Source organism: Gopherus flavomarginatus, chromosome 3, assembly GCF_025201925.1.
Source record: "Gopherus flavomarginatus isolate rGopFla2 chromosome 3, rGopFla2.mat.asm, whole genome shotgun sequence".
Taxonomy (NCBI): domain Eukaryota; kingdom Metazoa; phylum Chordata; order Testudines; family Testudinidae; genus Gopherus; species Gopherus flavomarginatus.
The window spans coordinates 260814732-260842663 of NC_066619.1; the positions used below are offsets into that span (position 1 = coordinate 260814732).

A 27932-nucleotide genomic window follows, 5' to 3' on the forward strand; every position below is an offset into this window, starting at 1 on the left:
TGAAATCTGCAGAGTCGTATGTTGTGCTTTCCTGAGCTTCCATTTCATCTCAAGATCATTCATTCTTCCAAAGGAAATCCTTCCAAGTGATTGCTTTAATTTTCAAGTGGCATTCAAAGATTTGATTCTCTGATGCAACTCCTACTCTCCCTACAGTTTTACTTTATCCAACGATTTTAGCTTCTTCCCTTGCTGCATGTTAACCTCTCCATGTCTCAGAGTCAACCACTAACTTCTGAGAACTCCACTTCACCTATTTGGTTGCTTTCTCTAAACAGTGATTTCCTCTCTTTTCCTATCTGTGTGGTTTCAGACTCTAACAATTTAGTATGAATTTTACCAGTGTGTTTTTAAATCTCCATTTCCAATTTTGTACAGTTTTTCCCCCTTCAGATATTTACTATGGCATTTATTGTCAGCATTTAGCTTTTATATATATATTTTTAAAAGGAGCTTCTGTAGTTCTTCGGTGAAATACAAACCACCTTTGTTGAAAGCATGCAATATGGAGACACAAAGGACATGGTATCATAAGGACACGGTATCATAATAAAACCATTTGGTAGATAATAGTTCACAAAGCAGCCAGTAATTGCACTTGATATTTTTTCCCAGTGCTCGATTCTTTTTTGTAAATTCTGTACAGATTTTTTTTAGCATTCATGGTGTGCTGATCCTTATCTGATTATCAAATCATTCCAGTTTGAAACTATAGCTTTAAAAATTCCTAATTTTAATTCAAATATCTTGCAGCTTGAAGTATTATGCAAATGTTTCATGACAAAAATGCTCCAATTTAAAGCTGCTCAAATAATTATTTTCTGTTTTTTGCAAGTGGATTCAGTTGTTCACTCCATAGGCTCTTTTAATATCCTACAGGACAAAGAGAACATTATAAGTTAAATCTGCTTTATTTAGACATTTATGTTGGCACCCATCCCAAGCACCCAAACATCACAACAACTTCTTAAAGGGTGGAGCTCCTCCTGTCTTTACAACAGAAAGCATCAAAGATTGGCATCGCTAATAGACTTCAACTTCCCTGCTTATCTTCACTATGAGGTGCAAGAATCCAGCTAAAAGTTAATTGAATGTAGTTCCCTTAATATGACTAAGATCTTCTCTACACACAAAAGTTGTATTGCTATACCAGAGTAGTTAAAGTGGTACAACTTCCACAGTGCAGATCTTCTACTACTACTATAAATGTACTAAGGCCTGGTCTACACTGGGGGGTGGGGGAATCGATCTAAGTTACACAACTTCAGCTACGTGAATAACGTAGCTGAAGTCGATGTATTTAGATCGACTTACTGCAGTGTCTTTACTACGGAGAGCCAACTGCTGCCGCTCCCCTGTCGACTCTGCCTGCACCTCTTACAGAACTGGAGTACAGGAGTCGACAGGAGAGTGCTCTGGGATCAATTTATTGCGTCTAGTCTAGACGCGATAAATTGAGCCCTACTGGATCGATCGCTGCCCATTGATCCAACCAGAAGTGGAGACATACCCTTAGATAGCTTATTCCTCTAAGGGAAGGGGAATAAGCTATATCCATATAAGGCACCTTTATACTACTATGACTGCATCCACATTAGCGATTGTATCAGTATAGCAGTTAAAAACCCTTCTAACTGGCATAATTGTACTTCTACAAAAATTGTGTACAGACTAGGCCTACAACTATACCTAGAGCTGGTCAACATTTTATTTTTAATTTTCAAAATTGCAAAAAATATTTGGTGATTTTTTTCTTACAAAAAACTTTTTTTAACTATCTTTTTCTAAAATTTCAAATGGTAATATTTTTTCATCTTTTTGGGGTGAGGAATTGTTCAGCATTTTGTGACTAGCTCTAATGAAGATGGAGCTAAACAAATTGGATGAAACTTTGCAAGAGAAAATGATTTGGGGGTTGCTTTTATTCTAATACCCCATTCACATCCACCACCAGCCAAATTAGCTGTTTCTTTTGATTTTAGCAAAACAGATTAAAATCTCCTCAGAGTGAGAAAACTCAGCTCAAACAGTCCTAAGGCAAGTCATATCCCAACAGACTCTCCACTGCTCCAAACAGTTCCTCTCCGCAAGACTTTACTGGGGCCATGGTAGAGGATAAGAATAACTTCTGTCTCAACCACAGTCAGAGCATGGGACTATACTTTTATCCACATGACAGGTATTCCACACAGATGCTTTAGCCTCCTTCCTTATTGCTTTATTACTCACAGGTCACCAGTAATCTGTGGACACCCCAATGATTAATTAATTAATGAGGCAAGAAAAAGCTGGAACAAAACTATATGGTTAATACAGAATATTATCCTTTTCTTAGGTATAACATTGCTCAGTGCCAGAAAAGTGCCTGGTATTCAACTTCAGCTTTGATTTTTCATTGGTCTTTTGTTTCATCATCTCAGCAGACTATTTTCATTTGCATCAAACCAACAAATAGTATTGGAATATATTGTGCCCATCAGTACCCACCATTATTTTATTGAAGACCAATAAACAGCACAAGGAAAATGTAAAATACAAAATATACATAGCATTTCAACATATTGAAGGGCCTGCCCCAACTTCCATTAACATCAATGAAGAGATAACCACTGATCTTACTGAGAGTCAGTAAGTCCCAAACAGAGTACAAGCTGAAGTTAGATTGTAATCCCATATTCCGTAGAAGTCAATATACAAATGTCCCCATGACCTCAATATGCAGAAGAACGTTCACAGGTTCACACAAATCTCAGCATAAATCAAACATGCTGGTAATATTTCAGGGGTGACCATTATACTATCATCCCCTCCTCTGCATATTGATTTGAAGGTCTGGGTATCAAGGGCTTGCCCTGGAGAGGTGCTGATTATCTCCATCTCCCATCGTAGTCAATTTCCATCAGTGGAGTTCACAAAAGATCCAAATGCAGTAAAAAAAAAACCTGCCCTCCCCTCATTTGATTGCAAGCAGTGCTGAGCACTCACAGTTTCCATTAACTTTAATGAGATTACTGGGTTCTCAGCACCATTCAGAATAAGCAAGAGGGCAGATGATGTCATTCCTTCATCAGGATCTTTGGAGATCATCAATAGATATGGATAAGAATTCCAGAATGCTACTCTCAGATGCATTTTCACCTGTTTGATAATGAAGCCTTTCAAAAAAAATCTATCAGACTCCTTCAGAGTCACAATTCAGCCATTTCTCCTTGCTTAGGGGAAAAGTAAGCCATCTATACCGACACATGGCGCAAATTACATTCCCATTCACACTGTTTCATCTCTGCAGACCAACATACTGTGGAGGGGTTGGGATAAGAGCCAATAGTCAAATTACTGCTGGCTCCATCCCAGCCACCTGCATGGGAAGGGACCTACCAGCTCTGTGGCAGCTTTCTCCTCTCACATACAAACTGGTGATGAAAGTAACACACAGAGAAGTAAAGAGCTGCCTCGCACCCCTTTCCCTTGTGCAGGCGTGTAAGACAGGCCCTTTGTAAATTTGCATTAAACCTTTACACCACATGGTGAAATTTCATATTGCTTTGCTGAGATGCACATAGGTGATTCTTCTCTAAGCAAAAATGTAAAGGTTGAAATATTTAGGGCATGCATAACGTTATTTTCAGGCTGCAAAAAGTTTGAGGAAAAGCGAGATAAAGAGTGAACAAATGACCTTTTTTTAAATTTGTGGGCCAACAGTTTTAATCCCGGGGGTTTGGAGTTAGGCACCTACATCATACTTAGGCACTTAAATGACAATGACCTGGTTTTTAGAAGTGCTAAGCTCCAGCAACCCCCTTGGTGTCAATAGGAGTAGCAGATGCTCAGCATCTTTGAAGGCTGGGGTTGGGTTTTTTTGGGTTTTTTTAGGTACCCAAGTCAGAATTTAGGAGCCACATTTTAAGACATCCTGGTTTGAATGTGTTGGCTGTCATCATTTCTCTTATGTAGGCATTGACATGGCACTCTTCACTGTGGTCTTCAGCACCTTGCAAAGAAGAGTCTCAAAATGCAGCAAGATCTAACAGTCAGATATTAAGTACATAAAACAAAGAATACCAACCACATTTCTTGGCTCAGGAGCATCATCAAGGCCACACAATGAATGCTAGTGAGAAAAACAAAAAAAGGAACAAAAACTATAAAATAAGATCAAAAGAAAATGAGAAAAAAAGAAAAGAAAAAAGATGTAAGATATGTAATAAGGAACTCAGTGACATTATTTTACAGTAGTTAGCCCCAACTGAATTGACTTCAAAAGTATATACAGCATTCTGGGGATTTTCTTCTGATTTTATTCTGAAAACAGATGGCAATATGGCAAAATTCATTACTTGATGGTAACTTTGCAAACTGTAACACCCAAAGATTATGAACTCTACATTTAAGGAATATGAGCCTGGGCAATGAGACCCGAGCACATGCTTAAAGTTAATTATGTTCTTAAGTGCTTTCTTGATTCAGGGTCTAAACAGTCACGGGTACAAATGAATGGAAGTCAAGGTGTAAAAAATTAATTATGATAACAGGTTGGTGCAAGCTTAAACAGGACATACCCTTCAGATATTATCTGATGGAATACAAAACAAATTTTGATATATACTTTTCTCTAGATATATATTTTTGTGGAGTCTCTTCATTGTTGAGTAAGCAGGCTGGCATTCCACAACATTGTAGTGTATAATCTTAAGGGAGGAGACAGATTGGCTGAAGAACCCAAAGTGCAAAAATGCTAAATTACAAAAACAGAAAGTCAAGTGACAAAGAAACCTACCCCCAAGCACAGACTTCAGGAATAAATTACTACTGTGTCAAAAATGTACCACTTCATTTGACAGCAAATTCATTATGCTCAGTGTCATCTGCATGCACAAATCACACTGCATTCACTGACATGATAAATTTCCAGTAGAATAATGAACTAGAATTAATGCCATTCATTGATTCACTGGCTGCTTGACCTTCTCTGGGTGCAGTCAAATGTGGAATTTAATATCTCAGTAGCCCACAGAAGGAAGTCAAAATACAGCTTAGTGCACACACACATGCACAAACATCACACAGTGTTAGAAATGCTGCACCAATGTTATATCTGCAAGTAGTCACAGAAGCAGTGTCCAGTGACAGAAGCTGGAGATCACAAAAGTAATTCTGCAGGGAAGAGTGGGCAATCATTGGCAGTAACAATGCCATTTTAATACCAGATAGAGGGAAGTCCCCCAAAGAAGATGGCTCTCGGGGTTGGGAAATTTCATGCTATAGTAGTACAATATGGGAACATAAATAAATGTAACCAGCTACCAACATTCTGCCAAGTGAATGTGGTTAAGCTTTTTCTCTGAAACCTCTTTTGACACTTTCCTTCATTCACTGTCTTGGCGAGTCAGCACCGACAACATCCATCTAAAAAATAGCAATCTCCCTCTTATATCTGTTTTATGAACTATAATTATTTTGTGCCCATGGATTAATAAAATATATTTGTCAGAATTCATCTCTTCATATTAAATATTAACATCAAGCTCATTCTAATATTGTGGAATGACCTTGGAGAGGATACTGTGGAAAAGCCAACACTGGCGAATAGTTCCAATATAGTGATAGCTGAAATACCTCAGTGTTACTCTTCTGTACTTAGGTTAGATGTTAATTATGTTGTCCCAGACATCACTGGTTGGTAACTATTGGCAAATACTTTCTTTTCAATTGAGATCAAAACCTCTTGTGAAAAGCATCCCCTGCCCAGTTAGAGAAGAACAAAGCCAGGAATAGAGAGAAAGAGCACCACTCCAGGGACCAAGAGGAGGGTAATGCCCTATCATTTCTCTTAATGCAGCATGTTAAAACCAACCCAGGGTTGAACCCTGGTAATTCAAGTAGGAGTCACGGTACCACTACAGATGAATGACTAAATGAAAGTGGCACCTCACTCCTCTAGGTTTGACTGCTCAGTTTAATCTCTGCAAAAGAGCTTAGTGTTTGCTTTTCTAAAGGACTTGTGTATATGGCACAAATGCATTTTTATAGACCTTACTTATCTGAAAGCCCCTTTTATTATAGGTGGTGCTGGTGTTACTGCCTATTACCATTATAAGACCCTGTTTTCTATTGCTTCCAATTTTGTGAAACTTTAATCATTTGAGTTGAAGTTCTCCATGCCAGTTGTCTCTAGGAAAACAGGTTTTTTTGGAAAACGTCAGCCAAAATGGTTGTACTTGCGAAAAATAAGGCTAGGGGAAAACACATGGTTTTGCCCATGCTATAAAATGTGAGACCTTTTCTTCTGAATGCTCTAGCACCCCCATGCTTCAGAGGAGGGACTTGACATTTGGCAAATCAAACCATAGAATTGCAAGTTGGGCACCCAGAAAATGAGGAATAGACAGTAAGTGTCCACCTCTAAAATGTTTGGTTTAAATGACTTGCCCAGCAACACATAGGAACTCTGTGGCAGAGGCAGGGACAGAATCCAATTCTCCAAGGCAGCATTCGACTGCCTTCACCATGAAACCATCCTTCCTCTTCGTCTACATGTCTGCCTCATTCACTACACCTCTTCCATTTTCTAAAACAAATGAGGCAGGAGCCCTCAGGGACAACAGCCTCCTTTACTACACACCCCTGATTCATCCCCAGTGCAGGTCCATTCTGTACACTGAGTCCTGTGGGGAAAATAACTGTGATTATGTAATTAGAGACTGTATTGTAATGAATATCCACAAGGGGGCCTAATTAAGGTTGCAAATACTATCTTAATTCTGGTGCTTCCTGACTTTTGCTTGTCTTTGCAACTTTAATAATTCTAGTAACATAATTGTATGTGTTTGTGTAATCTAAATAGCGTCATGTCCCATGAGCTGGAAACCTGACCAATAGGGTGTGTCAGATAAGTGAGGTTTGACAAAGGGACTCTCAGTAAGCTTCTCCAAGTCCAACTGGCACAGCAAGACTCAAGTGATTTAGCACTGGGTCTCTCAGGTGATTTAACTGAGGTGGTTTTAGCTAAAACAATTTAGCTGAGTCAGTGCTAAAGCACCTCAACACTCCATCTTCCTGCTGAGTCCTCCAGAACTAGCTGTCTACAATCAGGGGAGCTAGGAGGCACTGAAGCCTGCAGTCCTGAGGCCCCATGTGTCTGGCGACCTCACTGACACAAAGCTTTTGGATGTCATCTGAGACCATATGAACTTCTTCAAAGCATGGCAGTGTTTGAACCTAGAGTATTGATTTGGGACATATCTACTCCTAAGCAAGGAATATACCCTACCTCCAACATTCATCCCAAACAATATGAAGTCTGCTCCTTTCCCATTTTCCATTAACTATCTGCTTCTAAAACAACTTGAGCAATTTTTCATACCAAGGTTACCCTGATGTTAAGATTACTTCAGTGTTGCCAAATGTAAACCTGTTGTCTAGTTTTCTGCCTGTAATTTCGTGCACCTCTTTAATCTGGGCCACTCCACCCTCCTTCTACTCTACATCTTTTTTCCGACCCTTCTACTTCCTTTCCATATCTGACATACAGCCAAAAACAAGGTGGCAAAATAATAACCGTGTACAGATTAGAAAAAGTTAACATTCACATGCTCTTTTAGTTTATATAGTGCATTGGATATGGAAAGAATAGGCTGCATGAACCACAGAGGGCCAAATTCTGCTATCCATAAAATAAGGGGGAAGACCAGTTTTGTGCTATAAGACTATGAGTAAAGGCAACTGGCTGTGTTCTCAGTTTTGCCACAGACTTCATTTGTAAACTTGGGGAAATCAATTAGGGTGTCAATCTATAGGACCCTATGACTTCAGTGGAAGTCCAGGGCATATAATAACCTGGCTTCAGAATTAAGACCTCAATCTCTCAAGGCCCAGTTTTCAAATTTGTGAGCCTAAAGTTAGGCACCTGAATATCCACTTTACAATACAGGTTTTTTAGTGCTCAGATATAGATTTGGTTTCCTTATTTTGGGCAAACACATTTGAAACCAGGCCAACAATGCCATAAGATGGGGATAAGACGATTTCCCTACCTAACAGGTGTGGTCTGAGTCATTCAAGTTTATGCCTCACTGAGGCCCTCAGACTAAAGGTGCCATGAAGCCAGTGGGGCAGGGGGTTGCTCAAGTGTCCGGAGTTTCTCTAGAACATATTTATGGTAACTGACTGTTTCTTAAATCTAAATTAAAGGACATTCATATACTAGTCTATGTTAGTCAGATTTTTTTTCCAAAACCCAGTTAGTGAAAATATAATCAATGGGTATTCTGAGCTGGGTTTCTCTCCATATGTAATGATGCAAAAGGTTTGTACTCATACCCCATGACAATTCTTTGTTAATTTGGAAGTTTCTTTGAAATCTGAATAAGAAAAGTTTACATGTTAATATAGGTAATCAAGATCTAGTGACAGCACATGACATTGCACTTCCACTGTGCACTGGAGCTTCCTGAAAGCAGCTGCAGAAAACTGTACATTGAAAGGAAACTGGGGTTAAAAAAATGATGGGCAGTTTGCAAACTTAGTGCTTATACTGGATCTTTCATGCAGAGAAATTATACCTCTGGAATTTAAGGACAAATTCCGTGAGATTAGAAGGCAATATTACAGGATAAAATTCAGATATGACTACTGCTCAGCATTTACCTTTTCCTCTATTTCTTTGAGTTGCCGCTTTTGAAGTTCTATTTTATCTTCTAGCTCTCGAATCCGCTACAACAAACAGGCAAAATAGAACGTAAAATGTTTGCAAAAACTAATGGAAAACGTAAATAACTTTTAAAAACAATGGATGAAAAGATACTCATCAATGTATTCAGGAGTCTTATACACACGAAATACTGTGCACAGTTTAGGTCAGATACTCGTCTGGAGTAAATCAGCATTGCTCCATTGAAATCTTTGTCTCATTGACTTCAGTGGCGTTGCAGTGATTTACAAGTGGATCTGGCCCATTCTGTTTATTAGCAGAAACACCCAAGCATTAGAATATGGGCTTTCCCCCTCACCATATTGCCAGTTACGTACAAAGGGCAAGATTGGTACCAAAATCTTGTGGCTAAGAGTGAAATGACCTTTTCCAGGATTATTGGAGGGGTTTCCCTTACCCAGCTGATTTCTAGTGGATACTACTTTACTTCACTTTAATCCCCTTTCTCTCTTTCCTTTACAACATAGCTATTCTTTTGCGGGGGAACTCATGTGATATCAGTGGAAGATGCGAGCAGATCTGGGCCTACGGTCATTCCTCACAGAGCCTGAGAGGATCATCTTAACAATGCTCTGAGGAACTTGCCTGAGCAGGAATCCTGAGAAAAGTTCATCTTATGTAAGGACCAGTTCCAACTCCCACCGAAGTCAGTAGAAAGGCTCAATGGGAGTTAATTGGGCCATAAATGATGGTGCAGTTTTTAAGTAGGCTTCAAAGAATTAGATTTTTATTTGTAAATGTCAGTTTCACAGTACACACACACACACACACACACAAATGGACAGATAATAATCAAAATGTATAGATAGGCTAAGTAAGAAAAATGCTACTTGGGAACTTCTTTGAGTTTGATTTAAGTGTATTGACATTGTATATTTTGAGAGTCGATGATGACCATTTGTGTTTTTAATGGTTACAAAGCTTTAATTTTCTGAATCTCAGCATCTACTGTCATTAAATAGTTATTGTCTTCCCCCAACTCCCTGATAATTTCCCATAATGGTGAATGTTTAAATAGATGAAAATTTTAAAAGTGCTTACAAATAAATATTGACATGATTCTTTTAAAATTATAAAAAAATAAAAAAAAGAATTCTGCCAACTCTACCTTTAAGAATGATCTTACGCTTTGTTACCAGAAAGGGTTCCTAAAATAACAAGTATTGGCTCTACATTTCCTACCTTCCTTCAGTCCTTCTTTTCCCTGTATATAAATCACATCCCTTCATTTGCTTTTATGTATTTCTAGGCCTCCTAAAGTGGATATTGCATTATGTTTTTAGTATACTGTGTTTGGCTTAATTACAGGTACTTTGCTCTGAGTGCTTTGCTTGTGGGGTCCTATATAAATAACATTAAATTTAATCTGTCATGTTGCCCAACCACCTAACACTGTTCAATCCTTCTGAAATTGCTCAGAATCTTCTTGAGCCTTATTAATCTCATATGACATATAATAATTGAACCCTTTCCCACCTCACTATCTACCCTTTCTTCTAGCTCAATGGTAAATATAATAAGTAACACTGGTCCTAGTATGGAATCTTGGAGCAGGTTTGAAAGTGTTGTCCTTGGGCTGAGGAAGAGTTGAAAGACAACCAGAGCTTTCTTCGCTCTGACTCATTCATCAGAAAAGGAACTTAAACTGAACTTTATTAACACAAGGAAGATTCAAAAACAAGATCAAAGCAACTCAGAACATTGGTTTCAACCACCAGAGGCCTTTCTAGCTTTCAGCAAGTTGGGCAGGGAGAGCACAAGCCCTTTCTTTTCCTTTTATAGACCATCCCAGATCACCTATGTGGTAAACAGAGAGCCTGAGCTCTCCTAATAATCCCTGGGAATCTGGGATTCAGGGAGTAACTTTATATCTTGTCACAGGTAGAGAAACTTCTCCTCAGCCTCTTCTATAGCTAAATTTGGTTTTTCTAAAATAGATCTGAAGGCCAGAAAGGATAATTATAATAATTTTGCATAATACAGCTCAAAGAACCTCACCCAATAAAATTCGTAACTTCTGTTTGCACAAGAGCAGGTCTTTTAGAAAGATATCCATCCTTGATTTAAACAGTTTGAATGATGAAGAACTTACTACATCCCTAGGTACATGCAACAGTCCCAAGGAAGAAACAAGTATAATGATAATACAGCATTGTCTTGAGAATCACATAAAGATGGAGTTATACATTTCAAATCCAGAGACAATGCTCCGAAGTTCAGGTGGTTTTCACATCTTGGCCCATCTCTAATTAGTCTTACTTTAACATGACACTTTGCACACAGATATTTCATGGAGAAGTGGTCAGCTGCAGCTTCTACAGATGCACAGTGTTGTAAATTTCTGTATCATTATTGGTTTTGAATGTTGTGTTATTGAAATATAGTCAACCAAAATTCCTGTTGTATCATGCTGAGCCACAGAGACACAGACGGATGTTCAGAGTTATTCCCAAAATAATTAATACAAAAATACAAACCAGATTGCTATCATGTGAAAGTAGCATGTGTACCTTTGATAACAGTAATAAATGCCTGGAGCAGAGCTGAATTAATTTCATTCATCCCTGTTAGATCTGAATTAATAAACGCTTAATCTATTTCTCACTTGAGACATATCTAGCTATCAAATGCTCATTTTTCTATGTATCGCAGGGATTTTGCTGTCACCATAAGCAGCCCATGTGATGAGAAACAGTTAGCAAATGTAATCACCTTTGAGATTATGAACACATGATAATGTTTCCCTCCATGTTATTTTAAATTATGTTTTGTTGATTCCCACTTACCACCATATCCCAAGTTTGAGTGACAGACTGTTTAACTCCCTGCACTGCCGGTCTGTGGTCTTTGTGATAGAATTTGACCATGCTGAGATAATTAGAGGGAAAAAAATTGAAATACCTTTTTGTCTCTCAAGAACTATCGTGTGGACTCTTTTTTTAATATATCCTTCAAACTTGTCTCTTACAGATATGTCAGAACTTTAAAAGAACACCTTATTAACCCAATTTTTTCTAATCTTAGAGGGAAACCCCAAGCACTATAGCTAATGCTTTATATAAAAGAACAGTTATATTAGGACTGATGAGAATTTTTCAAATTTTGACAAAATTTCAATATGGGGAGGAAAATCAGGGCAATTTTTGACTATTTATGAAGCTTTCTCCGTGTTTTTAACCAGCTATAGTCCTGATCAAATTTTTTCTAATTAAATTGTCCTCATATACATTAAATCATTTTAAAGTTGCATAACTAATAAGTAATATGATGGAGCCAAACATCAACCAGCTCATATTCTACTGTTCAATGTAATCACCTCCAATTAAAATACTGAATTTCTCTTTTAAACGTTTTACTTTTGTTGTGTGCCTTTACTTGCACTTGCTGTGTTTGCTAAGCATGTTAACATTAAGAGTGAGTCAGCATAATATTTAAAGCATGACAAAAGTAAAGATGATGGTTTGAATGTGATAGGAGTTAAGTTAAGGTTCACATAGAATGGACAATTGTCCATGCCGGCTATGTGCCCAAAAGGTATATTGAGAAGTCGCTTGTGCCTCTGTGGGACTGATTGATTATATGTGTATTCAATTGTTTAAAATACAAGCAAAAGCTTTAGAGAAGAGAGAGTTTCTTGACTTTGTCCCAGAAAGGGCTCACGAGAACTGTTGAGTTTATGTTGTGCACGTGGATAGGTATGATTCTCTTTTCTGATTGTGCAAAGAGGAGCTCTTTTGGTGATCTTCTAGTTGGACTGGTCATATGACAACTCTGCCAACCCAGGGTTCCCAATGAACTGATCCCGAATTTGGTTATTGATAACAACCCTATTGCATTTCTATATTGTAACTGTTCACCCTATCAAGCTGCTGTAGCTGCAGTTTGTATCATAGAGGCTTTGTAGTCTATTGATTAAAGCAGGGAGTAGCTGTTTAAAATCCTGTCATGAGTTCTAATTCTACCACTCGACCACTCTCTGACTTTGGGCAAGCTGTTAATCTTCTCTGAGTCTTTGTATTTCCCATTGTAAAGAAAGAATAATAATAATAATGTCCTACCTGAAAGTGGTATTGTGAAGATTAGTCTGTCTACATTTGTACAGCAGTTTCAGAGTGTGAACTGTTAGGTGATCTGGTCTGTTCTCTTCCAGTGCAAGGATGTTCACTGCAGAACACTGAAGATCTACTGTGACAATTACTCTTTTAAAAAGCACACTTTGTATAAGGGAGGACTATGTCCAAAATCATACTTGTATGCTTCTGGACTATTCAAACAGCATAGCAGCTACAGTAGAGTTTCAGTGTTCTGAATTCACTCCAAGTTTCAAAAAGCCTGCAAATTAATTCTAATTGGTTTGTGTTTTCAAAAGTCTGAAATCTGGCATCAAACGATATAGGACTATTTTATTGCTAACTCATGCTTTAGAGCAGAAGATGATGGCCAGCTGAGACAGGAAGATGTTTCCTATCTTTATATAATATTATAAAATTTTATAACGGTTGAATTAATAAAGAACCTACTCAAGCCTATGTCCTATCATAGGCTCTGGGGACACTGAGCAAACAGTTAAATTATAATGCATTTTCAAACAGAAAAATGAAATATTAAAGAATTAAACTAGGAAAGCAGGAACATGGACAAAAGATGTGTTGTCTAACAGAACAACAGCAATTGAGAAGAAAAATGTGTCTAACAAATGTAAGATTATTTTTTGTGTTTTTGTGACAGGATAGAAGAGGTAGATGGACAATCTCATAGTGGTTTTATGGCTTCCTTCAGCACTGGTCACAGTCAGAGAGATGATTTTGGACTACTTGGACTAATGTTCTCTTCTGGAAATTCCTACCTTTCTAAAGCTACTAGCTGTCTATTGGGTCATATGAATGCACTTTTGTTGGGCAGCTCTAGCTTTTTTGCTGCCCCAAGCATGGTAGGCAGGCTGCCTTTGGCAGCCTGCCTGCAGGAGGTCCCTGGTCCGGCGGATTTGGCAGCGTGCCTGCGGGAGGTCCGCCAGTCCCGCGGCTTTGGCGTACCTGCCGCCGAATTGCTGCCTAATCTGCAGGACCAGTGGACCTCCCGCAGATGCACCGCTGAAGGCTGCCTGACTGCCGCCCTCACAGGGACTGGTAGGGTGCCCCCCGTGGGCCCCAGGCACTAGGTTAGAGTGCTGGTGCCTGGAGCCACTGCTGGTAACAATGATGTCAATGCAGATTCTTAACATGATTTTCCTTCATTCAGAACAAGATTTAAACTCTGCAAAAAAAATCTGTCAGCTGGTTTTACTGCTGTAGCAATGGGATCATCATCAAACAGGACTCAGTAACTAATATCACCATTGGTAAGATTGTGACTAGGCCCCTCTAATCATTCTATCCACATGATTATTCCAGCCATACATATGTTATCAATTATCACACATTAGCAATTATCTTTGAAAAGTCATGGAAAATGGGAGAGATTCCAGAGGACTGGAAAAGAGCACATATAGTGCCCATCTATAAAAAGGGAAATAAGGACAACCCAAGGAATTACAGACAGGTCAGCTTAACTTCAGTATCTGGAAAGATAATGGAGCAAATAATTAAGCAATCAATTTGCAAACATCTAAAAGATAATAAGGTGATAAGTAATGCTCAGCATGGATTTGTCAAGAACAAATAATGTCAACCAACCTAATAGCTTCTTTGACAGGGTAACAAGTCTTGGTGCAGGGGAGAGGCAGGACCGGCGCTAGGGGTTTGAGCACCCTAGGCGGCCGGCAATTTCGCTGCCCCGCGCGCTGGTCCTGCGGCTCCAGTGGAGCTGCCGCAGTGGTACTGCAGAGGGTCCGGTGCTCCACGGCTCCGATGGAGCTGCCGCAGTCGTGCCTTATCATAGCATTCCTTCTCAGATCTGAACTTTAGAGTTCAGCAAATGAGATACTAGCACCTGAATCCTCTAAGCTTAATTACCAGCTTAGATCTGATAGCACTGCCACCACCCAAAAATATAGTGTTTTGCGGCACTCTGACCTCCCCAGCCTTCCCTGGGGACCCCAAGAACCCAGATTCCTTGGGTTCTTAAACCAAGGAGAAATAAACCATTCCCCCACCTTTCCCCCTCCCAGAATTTCCCTCCCTGGGCTATCCTGAGAGATACTGATCCAACCTCTTAAATCACCATACAGAGAAGCATATCCCTTCCCTTCCACAAAGAGGCAAACAGATTCAAGGAAAACAAAGAGAGATTCTATCTCTCCCCCTCCCGTCTCCCTCCACCCGTCCTGGTGAGTTATCCCAATCCCCTGGAATAACATAAGGGAAACAAGGAAAAAAAATCAATCAGGTTCTCTAAGAAAAAGAAATCTTTTAATAAAAGAAAGGAAAAAGTAAAGAATTATCTCTGTAACTTCAAGATGTAAGTATTACAGGGTCCTATAGCTTACAGACACCAGAAAGAGACTTTCCCCCCAGTATCAATACAAATCAAAATATTCCCAGCAACTACACATATAAAAGTTAACCAGCCAGATCCACAATTGCAAATAGAGTAAAACAATCAAAAAGCCTAAACCACCTGTTTTTACTTACTATTTGAAAAGAAACTTAGAGAGGCTGTAGTAATGTCTGGTCTCTCTCAGACCCTCCGAGAGAAGAACACACAACGGACAAAGAACACACACACAAAAACTTCCCTCCACCCAACTTAAAAAGTATCTTGTATTCTGATTGGTCTTCTGGTCAGGTGTCCAGTTCCCTGCTTGTAACCCTTTACAGGTAGAAGAGACATTAACCCTTAACAATCTGTTTATGACATGCCTGCGGGAGGTCCACCGGAGCCGCGCGAGCAGCCAACTGTCCGCAGGCACGACTGCGGCAGCTCCACCGGAGCCGCGGACCAGCAGACCCTCCGTAGGCACCACTGCGGCAGCTCCACCGGAGCTGCCTACAGCCCCCTCTGGCAAAACGGCACCCACCAATTATTCTGGCGCCCTAGGCGATTGCCTAGGCTGCCTAAATGGTAGTGCCGGCCCTGGGGGGAGGCAAGAGGTAGATTTAGGCTATCTTGACTTTAGTAATGCTTTTGATACCGTCTCACCTGATCTTCTCATAAACAAACTAGGGAAATAAACCTCTATGCAGGGGTGCTGGAACAATTTTAATAATGGGGTGCTGAGAGCCTTTGAACCAAATTGTAAACCCTCTATATAACTAACACCGTTTCAAGTCAGGGCATCACTCCCCACAGCCGAAGTTCCAATAACTATGCCTAAATGGAGCTGCTATAAGGTGGGTGCAAAACTGATTGGAAAACCCTTCCCAGAGAGTAGTTATCAGTAGTTCAAAGTCAAGCTGGAAGGGAATATCAAGTGGGGTCCTGAAGAAATCAGTTCTGGGTCCAGTTCGATTCAATATCTTCATCAATGATATTGATAAAGCCATAGAGTACACTTATAAATTTGATGGACAATACTAAGCTGTGAGGGATTGCAAGTGCTTTGGAGGATGGGATTAAAATTCAAAATGATCTGGACAAACTGGAGAATTGGTCTCAAGAAAACAGGATGAAATTCAATAAGGACAAATACAAAGTACTCCACTTAGGAAGGAACAATCAGTTGCACACATACAAAATGGGAAATGACTGCCAGGAAGGAGTACTGCAGAAAGGGATCTGGGGGTCATAGTGGATCACATGCTACATACAAGTCAACAGTGTAACACTGTTGCAAAAAAAGCAAACATTATTTTGGGATGTATTAGGAATGTTGTAAGCAAGACACAAGAAGTAATTTTTCCTCCCTAATCCACACTGATTAGGCCTCAATTGGAGTATTGTGTCCAGTTCTGGGTGCCACATTTCAGGAAAGATGTGGACAATTTGGATAAAGTCGAGAGAAGAGAAACAAAAATGATTAAAGGTCTAGAAAACATGACTTATGAGGGAAGACTGAGCAGGGACATGATAACCTTTTATGTACTTGAAAACTGTTATTAAAGGAGAAGGGAGAAAAATTGTTCTCCTTAACCTTTGAGGATAGGACAAGAAGCAATGGGCTTAAATTTCAGCAAAGGCAGTTTGGGTTGGCCATTAGGAAAAACTTCCTGTCAGGGTGGTTAAGCACTGGAATAAATTGCCTACGGACAGGGCCGGCTTTAGGCCGATTCACCCGATTCCCAGGAATCGGGCGCAGCGCCTTAGACACTTTTTTTTTTTTAAACTTACCCCAGGTCCCTGGCTGCAATCTGCTCAGGGGTCTTCCGTGGTCCCACTCCCTTGAGTGAAGCACAGGCGGGAGCGCGGCAAGCCCCGCGGCCCCAGCTGGAGCGTGACAAGTCCCACGGCCCCGCTCTCCTGGCTGGAGCCCCGGCCAGAGTGCTGCAAGCCCCGAGGCCCCGCTCTCCTGGCTGGAGCCCCGGCCGGAGCGCGGCAAGCCCTGTGGCCCTGCTCTCCTGGCTGGAGCCCTGGTCGGAGTGCGGCAAGCCCCGCTCTCCCAGCTGGAGCTCCAGCCAGAGCGCGGCAAGCCCCATGGCCCTGCTCTCCCAGCTGGAGCTCCGGGCCTTTAAATAGCCTCCAGATCCCTGGGGTAGTGAGGGGCTCCGGGGGCTATTTAAAGGGTCAGGGCTCCAGCTGCCTGCCTCTGCCACTCCGGTCCTTTAAATAGCTGCCAGAGCCCCACCACCGCGATGCATTCCCCAGGGCTCCCGCGGCTATTTAAAAGGTCCAGGGTGGGGTAGAAGCTGGGGAGCCCCGGGCCCTTTAAATAGCCCCCAAAGCCCTGGGATAGCAGGGAGCTTGGGGGCTATTTAAAGGGCTGGGACTCCAGCTGCCTCTACAGCACCCCCTGCCCTGCCCACACCAGCCCCACTCCCCCTGCCTGCAGCCAGCTCTGCACCCCGTGCCCACAGCCAGTCCCTGTAAAACCCCCTGCCGTGTCTCCAGTCAACCCCTGCCACACACCCCTGTGGCCCTGCCCGAAGCCAGCCAGCCCCACACACACTGCTGCCCGCACCAGCCCTGCACACCCTGCCCTGTCTCCAGCCAACCCCTGCTGCACCCCCCTGCCTGAAGCCAGCCAGTCTCACACTCCTCTGTCTCCAGCCCTGCCAACCCCTGCTGCATCCCCCCACGGCCCTGCCTGAAGCCAGCCCGCCCCCACACACCCCCTATCTCCAACCAGCCTCGCACCCTTTGCCCTGCCTACAGCCAGACCCTACCTCCAGTCTGCCCCTGCCCTGCCTCCAGCCAGCCCCATGTCCACTTGTGCCCTGCAGTTCCCCGGGCAGTAACCCTGCACACCTGCTTCAGTGAGGGGGGCAGGGAGCAGCTGGGACCCACACATGTGAAACGGCAGTCATTAATAACCTATTAACAGCATATATGATGCAATGTACATAATATATAATTTTATTATTTATATAGTTATGGAAAGTAAATAATATATGAAAGAAATGAAAGGCTTTTTTTTCCACTTTTTTTTTTTGTTTTAAGTCATCCCTGCCAGGGCCCTGCCGAAAATGTTCAAATTGGGCCCCTCACTTCCTAAAGCCGGCCCTGCCTACAGAAGTTGTGGAATCTCCATCATTTGAGATTTTTAAGAGCAGGTTAGACAAATACCTGTCAGGGACGGTCTAGATAATACTTAGTCCCATCAGGACTGGACTAGATGACCTCTTGAGGTCCCTTCCAGTCCTATGAGTCTATGACTCTATAACCTATGCACTCCCACAGGTCACCTAAGTGGTGCAAAGAGCCTTGCACTGGCGCTCTACATCAGAGGGAACATGACTAGAGTTGACCATCTCTCTTGGATTGGGAAAAACATCTCCTGTCAGTTCTGAACAGATGCTGGCTGTAAACTACAGAATTAGAATGAAGTTAAATTAAGGTATGTTACGCATGGCGCCACATAGTGGCGTAACAGTGTAATATAGTTTAGTATTTTATTACAAAGCATCTATGCTAAAAACCTATTGCTGTTCTAATCTCGGAATCACCCAGCAGATGTCTCTGCAGGTCAAGCTCTGATCAGAATTGCAAAGTACAGTTAAACAAATCCTTAGAAATAAGTATTAAAAATGAAATGTATTTAACTGGTTTGACAGCTGTAAAGTCAAATGCTTCGAAATTTAAAATATTTATTAGATACCACTGTTACTTATCACTGTACTTAGTTACATCTTAGTTAAGAGCTTTATATATATATAATTCTTATGCAACATTTAGATTATATACACAAGCAAAACTAGGTGACACTCAGATACTACTACAGTATGGGCACCATAGAAATGCCATAGATTAGATGAGAGAGACACAAAAAAAGGCATATAGAACTTAAGACAGGCAGGTAGGAGTTTTCAACACCATAGACATTTAGAGATAATTAAAAGGGCCCATTATTGAAAGAACCTGTTACATCTGCAGTGATTTATGACTTTACTTAAATGAACAGAGCATTCAACTGGCAATTTATTATTAATCATTCTCTTCAGATTTTAAAAAGATAGAGGTTTTCATTATAGATAGGTGCAACAATCACAGCTGACTAAGACTGAGACGAAACCCCAGATCTCAACTTTCTCTGAAATCTGGTCAGAATTTGGAACCAACTTTGGGCCAGATCCTGTCCATTGCTCTGGCAGTGCAAAAGGCTGTTAAACTACCATACCAGGGCAGTTAGGGAATCTTCCAGCATGGCAGAATCCTCAGATGGGGTAAAGCCAGCATAGGTGTGTGTATGTCCACTTTTGCCATTTTTCTTATCTCCAGGAAGGGGAGTATGTCTGGCTGGTAATGTCCCTTGAAGGGCAATTACTAACATAGGTAGGTTAGAGCAGCCCTGAGACTGGCTCCAGCAGCTTTGAAGACAATATAAAAAATGTGTAGCGCAATACTACAAATTGTTGGATATTTATTACCCAATGATCCTTTGGTAATCCTCCTGGGGCTGCCTGGTGGAAACAGTCACACAAACAGAAATGAAGAACTGACATCTCATTTGTTAGTGGCTGCTAAGCTACTGATAGCCTCTCATTGGAAGAAGAAAAATAGCCCCAAAATAGAAGAATTTTTTGAAAAAATATGAGATGTTGTAGTTTTTGAAAAACCAACATATCAATTATGTACGCAGCGAAATAGATACTTAGATAATGGCTACCATTTATTCAGCACTCAGATAAAGTACATTCACCTGCAAACCTCCCATCCCAGCACACCTGTCCAATGTATTGAACACTAGCCCTTGATACCCCTGCATGCTGTGAAGAATGGGTGTAATCATAAGTTTTGCACAATTTAACAAATTACCAGAAACAACATGATAGCTAGTGTAAAGAAGGTTTCTCTGCAATCTGTTAAACAGAATAATGAGGATTCCTGTATCATTTTCTCTACAAAAGCTCCCTTTTGTGATTATCATCATTTTGTCTGTGATATTTACATGAGAAGGATTTGTAAACCTGTTAAAACTTCCTCCATAAATAAATAGATTTTTTTAAATGCTACATTTAGTTCCAGAAGCAAAGTGCAGTCCTATAGTGGATATACCCTAAACCACAATTAACTGATAGGAGGGCTTTAAATGAAAATGTCACTACCAAATACCGGGATATAATTTTTTAAGTATTTCCAGATTCAGGGAGAAAGTCTCAATAACACTGACTATAATTTAAAATATTGCATAAAAGGCAATGGATTCCAAGCAGATTGTTCAAATATGTGGCCGGATCCAATGGAGCTATATTAATTTACGATTGATATATCAAGCAAACTGCTCTGATTTTCGGCATGGTTTGTAGTCACACTATTTACAATTCAGCCTCAATTAGACAAATGTCATGGGGGCCACTAAATAAGGTCTGAAAATCAAGGTTTCAGATAAACAAGAGAATAACCATGTAATGAATAGATGTCTGGGAATATTACCCTGTTTCCAACAACAAGAAGTTTCCGATAAGACGGGTTTAGATAATTGAGTTTGTTTTATGGAACCAAGGACCATAAATAACGGTGCTAGTAGTGAAAAGAATAACTCTGTGCTCCAGTTGTTTAATATCCTTGCATCGCTTAACTGAAATAAAAAAAATCTATCCCATTCTAAAGATAAGTGGATTGCATTCCCAGTACCATACATGATGAAATAATTGCAGGGTTCATTGCAGAATAGAGATCCATCTATGTTAAAAGTTTGATTCCATGCATATAGGGCCTGTTCCAACAGACACTGGAGTCCTTCCATTGACTTCAGTGGGCACTAGATTGGATTCAACTGTAATAAATCAGCTCGATGATTTGGGAGATTTTGATACAAGAGGGATTTCTGGATATTAAAAAAAATTATAGGAAGTTGCAATTTAAATTAGTGTCCATATTGTATAAAGTAGGATCAATTATTTAATTATATTTTGACCTTATTCACTTTTCTCTTTTGTGTGTGTGTGTGTGTGTGTGTGTGTGTGTGTGTGTGTGTGTGTGTGTGTGTGTGTGTGTGTGTGTGTGTGTGTGTGTGTGTGTGTGTAGCTTTGTAAACTGCTGTTAAGTACAGACCATGTCTTTTTTCTACATATGCAGAGTGCCAGAAATGGATGAATTCTGTTATTCTTTCTTCTTGATCCCTTCTTAGACTCTCATGCACATAATACATATATTATATACAAATACATTTCGAGACATGGATTCCAAGGAATTGCTTTGATCTGGATATTTTATCACTGTGTGTTTTATGTTTGTTAGTGTGTGTATTGAGAGAGACAGATATTCTCTGGCTTGGCAGAGCTGCACATGAGGCAAAAGCTAGGAAATGAGGATTGGGGCAAAGACACTTCAAGCCAGCCAGACATTCATGCCTCCCTACACCAGCTAGGATGGCTCTACACCACAAAAAGACTGCCCAACATAGTGAAAATCTTCCTGGAGGGAATTAAGACAAATTTTTGGCTGCTTTGAGGCACTAGAGCACTGCAAAACAGCTGGATTGTATTGATGAGTGTGTGTGTGTGTGTGTGTGTGTGTGTGTGTGTGTGTGTGTGTGTGTGTGTGTGTGTGTGTGTGTGTGTGTGTGTGTGTGTGTGTGTGCGCGCACACACAAGCATGTAGCAGTATCCAGGGATATACTAAATTGCAACCTGTGAGTTCTGGTCTGATGTTTCACCCTTAATACAGCATCATATTAACACTGAAGGTGAATATTGTCTAAATTAACATATTATTCCCATATTTCATAAACCCACACGCCTCCTGGGTGTCGTGTTCTGCCCCCTCTGGTGGCACCGAGACCACTTAGAGGAGGTGTGTGGGTTACATAAGCTACAGTTTTTATTTATTACCTTGTTTGCTGTATTTTTTTATGTTAAAGTCAATACCTATGTGATCAATGACAGTGGATAGTTTTTGTGTTAAGCAGTATAACAAAGGTGTTTGCACCTTCAGTTATATGTTTGACCAATTAGTCTGCTTTACTGCATATCCTAACAAATGTACTATACAACTGAAAACAATGTGGTCAAGAAGATTTGTTGGTCTGGCCAAGAAATATTCTCTTAGCAATGCTACAGGAGTTGTGAAAACACAAGAAGAATGTACTAAGTAGGAGTTCAGAAATCACCTTACTAGTTCCCGTGACTCATTCTTATTGGATTTACATTCATCAGCAAATCCAAGAAAACAATTTGGTAATTTTAGCACAAAGCAGATGAAGAAGGATTTGCTAAGCTGATTAGAGACTCGGCTGTGAAATGTGTGAAAGGTTCAGTTTGATATACATTTACAGGATACACACTATGGATGGGCTATCTCAGATACAAAAATTATTTTGCAACCAACCTACGCTCTAGAATGTATCTAATTCTGAAGCAGAGATTAGCCAGGGAAATGTTTTACCACGTATAACGAACGGTAAGAGGCAAGACTGTCTTGTTATAGTCACACTTTTTGTCAGCTTCTCAACAATATTAATAAACAGATGTGTCTGATCTTTAATAATGTTAATGCACAAAATAATTTTCAGTAGAAATGTGGGGACTTGTATGTTAATGTATAGATTAACACAGAGGTTACTATAGACGGACTTGTCTCTGGCAATTACTCAGATCACTACGCTGATGAGTAACATTCATTTATGGCAATAAATACCATATTTTCTGACTACATTTATTCTTACCTTACCCTCTTTTTACCTCTTTAATAACCTATTGTATTTTTAAAGCTCTAGTAACCACACATTCTATTTACTAACCTTCAAATTAAAACAAACCTTTAACTTGATATTTTGACTGATTAAATAAAAATAGTATATGAGTGTTAAAGAACATGTACTGGACAAAATAGTTCCCATGTAAAAATCTTCACTGTATTTCAGTATTTCATACTACACATCATAAAAGCTTAAAACATTTCTCAGTGCACTTTCCTTGTGCCTCACTCATAAAAACAAATGCATTTATTCAGACTGTTAGCGCCTGATTCTGCAAAATTAACTTCATTGTTAGATGAGGCTGCATAGCACCTCTCACAATGGGCTCTGCAAATTGCAGAACTGAGCACTCAATTATCAATCTATTCAGATCGATCTCTCTCTTGTACATGGGGAAATGAGAAAGGCAATGACAACAGCATTCCCTGATGGCAGGCATGGTGTCATCTTATTTCTCTTAAAGATCCAAAATTTGGGATAATTTCAACTATCAAGACATGTCAACAATACACCATTTGGAATGTACTGTAGCATCCTAAACCTTAGCACAGTCCCTCATTTACATAGCAGGTAACTTAATTCCATTTCCTCCTCTGCACCTCAACCCAAGAGGATAATGCTTTTAATTTTACTAACATAGGAAGATTGTTCTTGCTAATCTTTATTATGCATTTTCAGTTCATATTTGTCTTCCTAAATAGAATGAATCTTCCAGCAGTTCCAGTGACGCATTTCATAGTACCAAAATTAATATGTATTAAACCACATTTGTTTTGGTAGTAAAATTAGTGATGTTTATTAAAACAACACATCTTAACATGATTGATTCCCACATGCTGATACTGGATTACTTACTAAAATTGAATGTACACCTCTTGATATTTACTAGAACATTAGGTTTTTATTAGCATTGGTGCTCTTAATTTATGCTTTAAGAAAATTACATCAAAAATTAATATTAACACAGGACTATCAACCATCCTATTATTTCTCATCATGAGTGTGGTTAATTTGAGTTTATTTTCATTATTGTATCACCATATAATAAGCTTGAAGTTGTCAACAGACCTATGTTAATATTACTTTATTTTCTTAAAGCATGAATTCAGAGCATCAATACTAATAAAAAGCAAACGTGAAATATCAAATGAATGTCTATGCTGTTTAATAATTTTAAGAAGTTAAACTTTTTTTTCTAAATCTCAAAGTTAAGTTGGGCTTTCTAAAATTATTAAACTTCACTGATACTCATTTTTTGGCATAACAATAACCACATTTGGTTATCTCAATGTTTAATTTAATTTAGAAAGACACATTCAGGAAATTGGATAATAGTTTTTCATCAAAACAATTTTTGTCTTTCTTGACCAATATGCATCGGTATTTTTTTTTTAAATAAGTAACCTTTCATCCCTGTAACTGTAAAATAAATTTTTTAAAAGCCCTGATTTTTAGAACTGCTGAGCACCTGCCACTTCCACTGATTTTGTTTGGAGAGATGAGTGCTCAGCACTTCTGAAAAACAGCAGAATATAGAAAAGTTCTGAGCTTCAGATACCAGAAATTGGAAGTGACCACTAGAATGCCACTTAATAGGAGCAGCCGTGTTAGTCTGTATCCGCAAAAAGAACAAAAGTACTTGTGGCACCTTAGAGACTAACAAATTTATTTCAGCATGAGTTTTCGTGAGCTACAGTTCACTTCTTCAGATGAAGTGAGCTGTAGCTCACGAAAGCTTATGCTGAAATAAATTTGTTAGTCTCTAAGGTGCCACAAGTACTCTTGTTCTTTTTGCGGATACAGACTAACACGGCTGCTACTCTGAAACCTGTCATTATGCAAGGCACTGCATTTAGCCGTTTGGAGTGGAAATCCATCAACTTCATGGCTGTGCATCTGAAGAAGTGAGCAGTAGCTCACGAAAGCTCATGCTGAAATAAATTTGTTAGTCTCTAAGGTGCCACAAGTACTCTTGTTCTTTTTACAGAGGGGTAGTTGTGTTTTTCCTGAATAGGAGGGTTCACAAGTACTCTACATGTTTAGCAGCACACTAATAGTTCACACTGAAGCTTATCACCCATTGTATTGCTTTACTTCAGATGATAAAAGCATATATTTGGCTGGCATTTGGGAGGGGTTAAATTTATTTAGCTGAATTCTGTCCCCAAACTGTACCTGGAGATTATGCTGTTCCATAAGTTTATGTAAGCAAGTTGCTTAAACTGTCCACTTTATCATATTATTGTTTAACCAGATGATAGAGTTGTTCTACATGCCTTTGAGTGGTTGTTTTTATAGTTTTCCTCAGTTTGGATCTCATGGATAAACTTTGTCAATCTTTTTGTTCAGTAATGCTAGAGTCTATTTGTCAGATTTTATCCTAAAGCATATTATTGTTCCAGTCAGAAAGGTAATGAGCAAAAAACCTGAAAACATAGGTAAGTTCTAGTGTTCCATCTAGATGTTCAATCAGCACTGATTAGAATATATCATGTACCCATGTAATTCTTGAACGTGCTCGGATGCCATGGTGATGAGTGCACTATAAATGCCTAGGTCACTACTGGAGATAAAATGCTATGTTTTGCATTGTTCTCTATTACTCTTTGAACGTATATGTTTGGCAAGTGTGGCATAACTGCCCTCAGTTTGTACATTTCATAAAAATAGTTTAAAATCAGATATTGTATGAGAAAGGATGGACCCTGGTTTTGTAGAGCAGTAGCTATACATCACCTTGAGCTCACTAGATGCAGACAGCAAACTTAGTGGTCATACTTTTATTTATTCTCTTGATTCTATGACACATCTATGAGTTCTTGAACAAGCCAAGATCTTTACGGCTCAGGACAACTCCCAAGCCTCATCATATCCTCTGCCTCTACTTCAGCACTGGAAAAGCCTCTAGAGAGATAAATGAATTTCTCCCTACTGAAACAGAGTACTTTAATGACTCTAGTGGGGGAAACAATTGCCATAACTGATTATATGGATACTTGGAGAAATAGATCATCTCCTGGACTCACACAAGATTGGTTTGAGCTTATTCAATACATCAGTTATTGAATCCAATGCCTCTGCACCAGACTGACAATAAAGACAGTTTTAAGTATGAAGAGAAAAAAAAGAAACCTTGAAAGCCCAAATGTGCAGTCTGAACACATGGGCTGTTGGGTTTCTGAATATGCAGGGAGATACTCAAAGCCATGGATTATATAGATAAACCAAATCCATGACTACTAGATCTTTACATGAAAGAAGTGAAGTCTTCTTCACGGAAAGTTCCTACCAAAACATCTCTAAGGAGTGTCCTGAAAAAGCTAACACAAAAATCACATACATTGTAATTTTTTTTATTCTCGTTTCTCTTCCACTTAAGTCTGGATATCCTATTATAGTGGAAAGACCAACAGAGATTAAGCAGTAATATTATATTCTGCAAAACTAGGAGACATCTTTGGTAAAGTGGATACCTTCTGGAATAAGGACCTTGGCTCTTTGACTATTGCTGAAAACAAGAAAATATCTGAGGACTACATTTGAAACACGTTATTCCCTTGACAAACTTTAGATAGCTCAGTTTTGGGGTATAGCCATTTATCTGTCAGGTGAAGTATAATTCTTCATTTTCTGTTCACAACCATTCAATTTGCTGTAATTTTCTCTTATGTGTGATGCACTGCTGAATGCTCTAATGGGGTTATATGACTAAAGGATATACTTTAAAGCTGTGGTTTAAAGTTCAGCATAGGTGAAGGTATGTATTACGATTATATTATTTTAGGTATGAGGTATGTGGGAGGTAAGATATATGTGTGGAAGGGAGATAGTGGTTGAAACCCAAGAACTTTGTGAGGGCCCAACTGGGTTACTAGAAGCTACCCCAGAATGCTGGTTCAAAAGTCAGAAGTGGGATGAGGATCATTGGAGTGAGGAATGTTGAGACTTGCCTGCTGAAGGTGTCCATGCTGACTAAAGGTGCCAAGAAAGGCCGCTCCAGACTCCAGAGACTGGTACCTCAGGGATGCAGAGGCTGCCGAGAGGGTGGCGGTGAGACCAGACTGAGAAAACATCAGATGCCAGGGTTTATGAAAAGGAAGCCTGAGAACTGGGGTATAAAATAAGACTTCACAGGGCTTGAAAAGGACACTGCCAGATGGCCAAAATTGGAGTTCATTCATCAGTGTTAATTGTAAACAGGAAATAGTAAACTACAAGTTTATTAATTCAAGCTAGCGTGGAGCTGTGGTAAATAGGTTTTTCTATAGCAGGCATCAAAAATTAGCTACCATACCTATCAGGGGACGACCCTCATGCCACCACTCTGGGCCATACCAGGTCCTTGTAACAAGGGAGCAGGGGAAGGGTGCCCCTTCTCAGTGAGAAGCTTGGTAGTGGCAGCAGGTATCTGAGACTGGGTTGTAGGAAATCCGGGGTCATGGCAAAAGTAAACACGGTTAAGCTGTTTATAGGTAGGAATGCTTATGCTCTCAATTTTCCACTTACATGCATGTCTTATGCTCAGGTGTAGGATAGTAAAGATATTCTTTTTTATGGCTCCTTTCTTTCTGCAGAGCTGGGCCCAGCTAGGGTAACCAGATGTCCCGATTTTATAGGGACAGTCCCGATTTTTGGGTCTTTTTCTTATATAGACTCTTATTACCCCCCACTGCCTGTCCCAATTTTTCACACTTGCTGTCTGGTCACCCTAGGCCCAGCACTAGAGAACATCTTTTAGGTATTTATAAAGCACCCGTCACTATAATATTTAAATTCTAATGTGGCATTGGGGAAAATCTGTTTTGTAGAGGTGATGAGATGAACTAATAGGTCTTTTTTATTTCTTTCTCCTATAATTTGATAAAAGGAAGATGGGACAGAGGAGACTGCAAGAGGGAAATTACTTTTTTGCATAAATAAATTTCTCTCCTTCTCTCTCTCTTTCTCTGATTGACAGCAACCATTTCTGGAGCTGGGAATGTATCAATCTGCTGTCCTTTAAAGATTTTCAAGCCCTTTGTCTGCATCATAAAATACAGTAAAAACAAAAAT

At 39.8% G+C, this 27932-nt stretch overlaps 1 protein-coding gene across 1 annotated transcript in view; it reads right to left on the reverse strand.

The window, feature by feature from the left end:
* Positions 1–11: 11 nt before the first annotated feature.
* JAKMIP1 (janus kinase and microtubule interacting protein 1) overlaps positions 12–27932 on the reverse strand; it is a 265410-nt gene continuing 237489 nt past the window's right edge. Inside the window, exons 20-23 of the mRNA XM_050947698.1 lie at positions 26831–26941; positions 8647–8712; positions 4067–4111; positions 12–873 (exon numbers count right to left, since the gene is read on the reverse strand). Of these exons, the coding sequence (XP_050803655.1) occupies positions 841–873; positions 4067–4111; positions 8647–8712; positions 26831–26941 (255 nt within the window). The 3' untranslated portion in view covers positions 12–840. The remainder of the gene's footprint in view (positions 874–4066; positions 4112–8646; positions 8713–26830; positions 26942–27932) is intronic.